The sequence below is a fragment of the Gadus morhua genome, chromosome 13, assembly GCF_902167405.1.
Source record: "Gadus morhua chromosome 13, gadMor3.0, whole genome shotgun sequence".
NCBI lineage: Eukaryota > Metazoa > Chordata > Actinopteri > Gadiformes > Gadidae > Gadus > Gadus morhua.
Window position 1 is genome coordinate 514,097 of NC_044060.1, and position 7,500 is coordinate 521,596.

At 49.9% G+C, this 7,500-nt stretch overlaps 1 protein-coding gene across 2 annotated transcripts in view; it reads left to right on the forward strand.

Annotated features, from left to right (window-relative positions):
- phactr3b (phosphatase and actin regulator 3b) overlaps window positions 1–7,500 on the forward strand; it is a 43,844-nt gene that overhangs the window by 10,569 nt on the left and 25,775 nt on the right. The window contains exons 1-4 of one of the 2 annotated variants that reach the window (XM_030375368.1): window positions 95–411; window positions 5,744–5,902; window positions 6,507–6,581; window positions 6,918–7,058. In XM_030375368.1, coding sequence (XP_030231228.1) covers window positions 378–411; window positions 5,744–5,902; window positions 6,507–6,581; window positions 6,918–7,058 — 409 coding nt within the window. In that variant the 5' untranslated portion in view covers window positions 95–377. Of the gene's footprint in view, window positions 1–94; window positions 412–5,743; window positions 5,903–6,506; window positions 6,582–6,917; window positions 7,059–7,500 lie in introns of those variants that run through there. The other variant, XM_030375367.1, reaches the window with a different exon arrangement.

The window sequence follows — 7,500 nt, forward strand, 5'->3', positions numbered from 1 at the left end:
CTATGTTAAAATGCCAAGATGCTCGCTTCATACTGCTATGTAAATACCTCGCCTCCACGCAAAGTCATGTGGTGCGGGCTGCACGGACGCTCCTTGGCATCTCGTGGAGAGGCGGGGTGCTGCGGATGACAGCTCCGGCCGCGGACGGACCGGAGCGCCAACAGATAATCGCTCATCGGGATGACAACAGTTCGCTTCCCTCCTTTTTCAAAGTCGTTTTAAAAAATTCAGAAGTGCTTGTTGAGATCGGGGTTATTTTTTACACGGATGTTGTAGCCTGTTCGACGAACTCGGTATAGAAACAAGCATCTCTCTCTCGCCCTCTCTCTGCGATTATAAGAAGCCTACTGGATATTTAGACTTCTACCAGCCCGCAGATGTGGAGTCCTCAGAGCTGCTACAGCTACAACGGTATGAAAGTGCATTGTGTTTAGTCTAAGTCTAAGATTGTGTTTAGGCCTACTTATTTTGGTTTGACGTAAGTCCAAATTGCATTGCTAATCTAACGTGAGAATGAAACATTTCGTCAACTGAAATCGTTTTACTCAAAACCACGCAAAGCTTGTAGCCGGGTCTATTGGACGTTTGTATTTACTTCCATGAAAACTGATTCCTGTTGTACAGGCTACAGTATTATAGTGGGGGACAAATATTAAACCTACTTTCCCTTTTTTCCAAGGTAAAATGTGTGTTGCAGAAATATGCCCAATGACTGCAATCGGCAGCAACAGCCACGGTTTCTATCCAGTGTTATGCATCACAAATTAGAAGTACAGAGACTCCTTACTTTACATTATGCACATGTACATCGGAGCGGTGATTGGCTGCGGGCTGGCGCTATGTGTCTCTCTCCTCTCTCTCTCTCTCTCTCTCTCTCTCTCTCTCTCTCTCTCTCTCTCTCTCTCTCTCTCTCTCTCTCCTCTCTCTCTCCTCCTGCTCTTTCCCTGGCGCCATCTCTCTCTCTCGCTCTCCCTCTCTGTGGCAACAGCTTTCAAATTCACCCAGCAACCCCCTCCCTCCCCTACTCCCCCTCCCTCCCCTCCCCCTCCCTCCTCTCCCCTCCCTCTCCCCCCCCCCCCCTCCCTCTCCCCCCCCCCTCCCCCCCCTCCTTATTCCTCATGCTCTCCTGGTTCCTGTGCCTCCGGGCCAGCTCTGCTGCAGCATCCAGCACTGCGGTAACCATGGCAACCGGGGGCTGACCCTGAGCGCGGCTGCTGCAGTCGACTGCACGCTTGACCTGAATCTGGCCACAGCACGACGGCGGCGATGGGAGGAAGTGTCCCTCCCCCCGCCGGCCGCTATTGGCTCGTAGCAGGAGCAGCTCCTCTGCTCGTACCGGATCGATGCAGCCTCTTTATAGGCGCTATCTGCCATGTGGTTCTATTCCTCCGCCCGCCCCGACCGGGCCTCCACCCCCAGGTGAACAACACCCCCCCCCCCCCAAACAAATCCCCCAGCATGAACCACCTCCCTGTCCTGGTTCTGTCCCCGGGCCTCGAGGAGTCTCTCCTCTCCGCTCGCCCCCTCGTTGTTCCGTGAACTTCCAGAACAGATGTTGTGTAATCTGGAGTGGGAGACGGCTCCTCCTCCAATCGTTGAGATCCGCGCAGCGAACGGCGCCTGCTGCATGCGCAGATCATCCCTAATCCTCCGACCACCCCCCACCGCCCGTCTCCAGGTGTCGGAGAGGAAGAGGAGGAGGAGGAGGAGGCGGAGGAGGGTCTATTCCTGGCGCCTCTCTCCGATGCTCCGGGGGAGGCGGGCTGCGTCTCCCTTCCTCCCAGACTCTCCCGCCCACGGGGGCGTCGTCGCTGTGAACACGCCGGCTCTCGCTGCTCCGCGTCTCTCTCCCTCTCGGCAATCTCCTATTAAGGACTTGGACCGACCCTTGTGGTCTTTTGTGTGTTTTTTATTTGGTGTTCGGCCGAGCTCAGCACAGACATGTTCACGCACTCACAGTGAAACAATCCTCAGTGGAAGAGAAGACGAGGCCACAAATCAAACCCGACTGTTTTATGTTGAAGTCATAAATATCGGCAGGTTGAAGGGTTCGTTGAGGTGAATTATTCACTGCTTGAGGGGAGCGTTATTGTTAATGGGCCGATGACGACCCGACTGGGAGACTCACTCTTTATGACCCTCTGGTGCCGAGACTAATGACTTTCTGAGTTTGGATGAAGCCATGGCTAACCGATGGCCTTTTCAGCCTCATCTTGGTGAAGCCGGGGTTAAATCTCCGGCTTGTGAGAGTGTGCCTTGTCCCACGATGTGTTTGGTCGAGTCGGGATTCAAACCGGCGACCTCCTGCACAGCATGGCCCTGAGCGGCTGTCCTGGGCTCCTCCTCTCGGCCTCCTGCCGGTAGAGACAGCCGGGAGGAGCGGACTCTATTCTGAGAAGGAGTCGCTCATTCTTTGCACAGACGTGAGCTTGGTAACCATGGTGAAGTAGCATTGGTGTGCCATAAAGAAAGGGTTAGAGGAAGTTAACATCAAAATCATCCCCAACCATGTCTCCAAGACAAACTGTGGCAGAATGTGATCCGTGTCTGCAGTGAGATTCGCCTGGTTTGAATCAACCGTCTAAGAGATGTATTCATTATGCGTATATTTAAAGGCCAAGCCAGCATTGAGAGATGCCGCGGTTAAGATAGGGGAGCTTCAAACGAATGCATCCTCTTTGTTGTGGAGATATAGATTTGGCACAGGGGTCCACGATGGAAACACCTCTTTGTATCCATCCCGGAGCGGCGAGCCTGCGTCACTGGGACTCAGTGACGAATCCTTTTAAACATTGCAAAGATGCACATATTTGACAACTAATGGTATTTTTCGACCGTCTTTAGTATTATTGCTATGATTGTTTCAGCATTTAGTCCCACAGTCCCCTGGTAGAGGTGTGCCAAGTTTGCAGATTTCACGAGCTCAAGCTCAGAATCAGCTTTGGTGCGAGCTGTTGGTCAACTTGGGGTCATGGCAATAAATCCAAATGGTCTGACCACATGGTCTGAGCCACGAGGGGCCGTGTCCATCTGGAGCAATTGTTGACGAACACAAAGCTTCATGCATATTGAACTTCCCTTGTAGGGGCAAAAATGCATATTTGGTCTGTTTTTTTATTGTTTATTTTGAAGGGTTACTCACTGTTTTGGTTCATGTCACTTCCGTTTGATTGACACATAGGTGTTGTTTAATCTATATACCGGGGCACTCAGGCAGGCGGGGGTAAGAGACAAAGGGGGTTAGTGGCGCTCCTGATTATATTTTCTGTTTACCGTTAAACTACCGTCAAACTACCGTCAGTAACAACCCTCATTAGCGTTGTCATCGTCATCACTTTATCTTTAATTTATTGTTCTCAATAACCTCTGGATTTATTCAGAGAGAGAGAGAGGGGGAGAGAGAGAGAGAGAGGGGGAGAGAGAGAGAGAGAGAGAGAGAGAGAGAGAGAGAGAGAGAGAGAGAGAGAGAGAGAGAGAGAGAGAGAGAGAGAGAGAGAGAGAGAGCAGCTCTCGTATCCCTGGTCAGTATCAGGTGCACGTGTATCAGTGTAATAATGTATTTTAGCTAAGACATCACTCAGCCACCACGCCTGCTGCACCGACCACGGCATAACAACGACCATAAAGAAGCTTCCTGTCCGTGCAGTGCATTCTGGGATGAGAGATGCCTCTGTGGCCCTCGCAGGTGCACAGCTTCAGTCTACCAACGCAGACACCTGATTGGGCCTTCATTGTGCAGTATAGACAGTGTTAGGGTGGGTAGAGTACTGAAAATCTAGTAATCAAGTAAAAGTAAAATTACTTCCTTCAAAATCTACTTTCGTAAAAGTCAAATATTCCAATTGGAAAACCTACTTGAGTAAGAGTAAAAAATACTTTATTTTAAAGTTACTCAAATTACAAGTTACTTTACATTTTTGTATTGGAATGCTTGGATCAGTGAAAAAGACATAACGTGTGTGAATGCGTGAGTGAGTGAGGGAGAGAAAGAGATGCACTCCTAAAACATTTCTTCACAAGTTGTACAACAAAAGCAATATGTACAACAAAAAATATAATTTCATTTCAAACAAATTTGCATTAAGCTCTGTGCATGTGACAAAAGGCAAGAGCTTTGTAGGAACACAACCAATTAAACACAAACGAGACTGACTTGGTTGGCTGATTGGGCAATCAGATTTATCCAGCCTACGCACATAGCATGCACGCACACTCACAGAGCCAGACACGACAATGACGAACAAGTTTGTGAGTGGTCTGCAGAATACAGTGTAACATAGTATCTAACTCCGCACCCCCTGGCGAAAATATCTTCCTACGCGTCTGCATCCATGCGTTTCTAGTCCTCAGTCCCAACGTAACGGTCGACTCGTCTCCTCGGCTGTGGAATTGCAACAATGTTGCAACCGAGGGAGGGCGTGTCGCTAACGTATACGCTTTTATTACAGTCAACGAAGATAATGTCTGTATCAAAATACTCATTTTAATGAAGGCACAATGGAAAATGTAATTGAGTAAAGTGTAGAATTCTACATCAAATATTTAATCGAGTAAGAGTAAAATTACAGCCTTAAAAAAGGAACGTGAAAAGTACTCGTTACCCGAAAAATTTACTTTTTTACTTATTTGCGTTACTTGTAATGCGCACCCACCACTGAGTATAGAGTAGTAATGTCATGTATCTGTGCTCTAGTTACACGGATCAGCAGTGAAACAAAGGGATGCTTATTGGACGTTTCCTACGCCTCCTCACAGTGTGTGCGTTTGTCTCCGTGTGTGTGTGTGTGTGTGTGTGTGTGTGTGTGTGTGTGTGTGTGTGTGTGTGTGTGTGTGTGTGTGTGTGTGTGTGTGTGTTGTCCGCTGTTGTCCTTAAAAGAGGTCCATTGTCTGTGAGGCTAGGGGCTTGTGATTCCTCTGAGTCGCGGCTCGCGGCTCAGTGCTGACCGCATACTGAGAGTTTACAGTTTAAAGTCGCTGGCCTCTCGTTCATCTGCCTCGTCCTAACACAAAGCAACGGCTCGGACATGCATGTTAACACGCATGTCAAGCCCTGACGGTCTGCCGGGCGCCGATCGACTGGCCCTCGACATCTTTGTTTATGGTTATTACCCGCGGTTTAATTAGCCTGGCTCCGCCCGCCTAAGTACTTCCGCTCAATTTGAATTTCCCTTCAGTACTAGGTCTGGACCTGCTGTATGTAATTTGGTTTTCTGGGGCCGCCACAGCGGCGCCCAATCAGCGAACAGAGGGCGTGTCTGAGAACAATGACGATGACGTGTTGTCCACGATTAGACCCAGCTTCGAAAGTTGACTGCGTACATCATCTCTGGCCTTACTATAAAATATTGATTTACAATGTGCAATTTTTCCCTGATAAATTAAATTTGACGAACAAAACCTGCAGCTGTCGTTGACGGACATTTTCGTGCAGACGCGCAAGGTGTTTGGTTTGTGTACAACCTGCGCGTGATTCCCGGCGCATGACATACGTCACAACCAAACGTTAGCGATTGGTTATGGCAGATCCAGAGTGGCACTGGGCAGAACCAATCATTTTAAACTTCAACAGACACCCGCCTTCAAGTGAGTTAACGTTTGTCAATTGATTAGGTCCAGACTCTCTGTGCAAATGAAATGAAGTGAAGTACGAGAGTCTGGTAGAACCAGGCTACGGTTGAATGGCTCTGTGTTTAAAATGTTTTATTTTTTTCTTCTCCGTCGCCTTTTGTTGTTGTTGTACTAGACGTGATGGACCAGCAGAGGGCGCTGCACCCCGGCTGCATGGTGACCGGGGTGCGCACGCCTCCCGTGCGCCGCAGCAGCAAGCTCGCTAGCCTGGGGCGCATCTTCAAACCCTGGAAGTGGAGGAAAAAGAAAGGGGAGAAGCTGAAGCCCTCGACGGGTGAGTGACGCGACAGAAACATGAAAGCTCGTTCGGACTGCATCCTATAAATGCAGTCTTATAAACCCTGACCAAAGTAGGTAGGAAAGCATTATTTTGAGAAGTCCCATTCACCTCAATATCTATAACCACAGTACCACTTGACCTTTTGGATAATTATACCTATCTATTGAACATCAAATATTTGAATACTATTATTTTAAAGACTTCCCATTCAATATGTAAACATAACCACAGTACCACGTGACCTTTTGGAAAATAGCATAAAATATTATAATTTTTCAATATGGATGACCCAATATAGTACTTTACTGCACACAACCCACAATGCATCACCCAGCCCTGAACAGATCGGTCTGCTCTGGTTGGCTGGCTGTGAAAGTAGAACGCACTCCGGCCTGTTGACGAGCAGCCTGCATGACGCCGGGCTGACACCACAACGTAGTGGGCTGGACGCTCGGCTGGAGCTGTCTGACAGCTGTGTGTGTGTGCGTGTGTGTGTGTGTCTGTGTCTGTGTGTCTGTCTGTGTGTGTGTGGTGTGTCTGTGTCTGTGTGTGTGTGTGTGTGTGTCTGTGTGTGTGTGTGTGTGTGTGTGTGTCTCAGCGCTGGAGAAGAGAGCAGCTTCGCGTCAGAGCAGAGAGGAGCTGGCCAGGGGAGGCCAGGGGGAGGCCGACACAGGTGAGGGAGGGGGGTCACACGCACACGCACGCATAAACGCAGGCATACACAAATCTAATTGTACATACACACACACACCTGGATATACACACACATATGCAGCAAGCACACATGCGCACAGGCACGCAAGTAGATACACACACACACAAACACACACACACACACACACACACACACACACACACACACACACACACACACACACACACACACACCCTGACACACACACTCACTCAGAGTTAACCGTACACACACCATATTGTTGCCAGTATACATGTTGGCTGAACCCTCTGTCTCAGTTCTTCGTGTCCCCCCCCCCACCCCCCCCCCCCCCAGAGTCGGACGTGGCGTGCGGGGGGGCGGGCGAGGACCTGGACACGCCCACCCAGTCGGACGGGGAGGAGGTGGGGGAGGAGCCACTGGCCCCGCTGGCCTCGACCTCGGAGGACATGGGCAGCGACCTGGAGCCCAGCGCCGGTAGGACCGCCCCCAGGGCCCTGATTGTCTGGGCAGACATGAGGTCACGGCGTACACAACGCTGAGCGGACACATTAACGACGATGAAGGAATCCCCCTTGCTGGGTTGTTGTTCAGTAGATTGAACCATCACCGTGTTCAATGGCTGAGCCTCTCTGGGTTGTTGTTCAGTAGATTGAACCATCAGCGTGTTGAATGGCTGAGCCTCTCGGGGTTGTTGTTCAGTAGATTGAACCATCAGCGTGTTGAATGGCTGAGCCTCTCGGGGTTGTTCTTCATCGTGTTCCATCGTTCAGTCTTCAGAGATACTGATGATATAGAAACTGATCAGACGAGGCCGTCTAGGCGTACGTATTTTACATAAGGAACTGTTATTTATGGGCGGCACGTGGCTCAGGAGGTAGAGCGGGTCGGCTGGTCACCGGTAGGTTGCTGGTTCGAT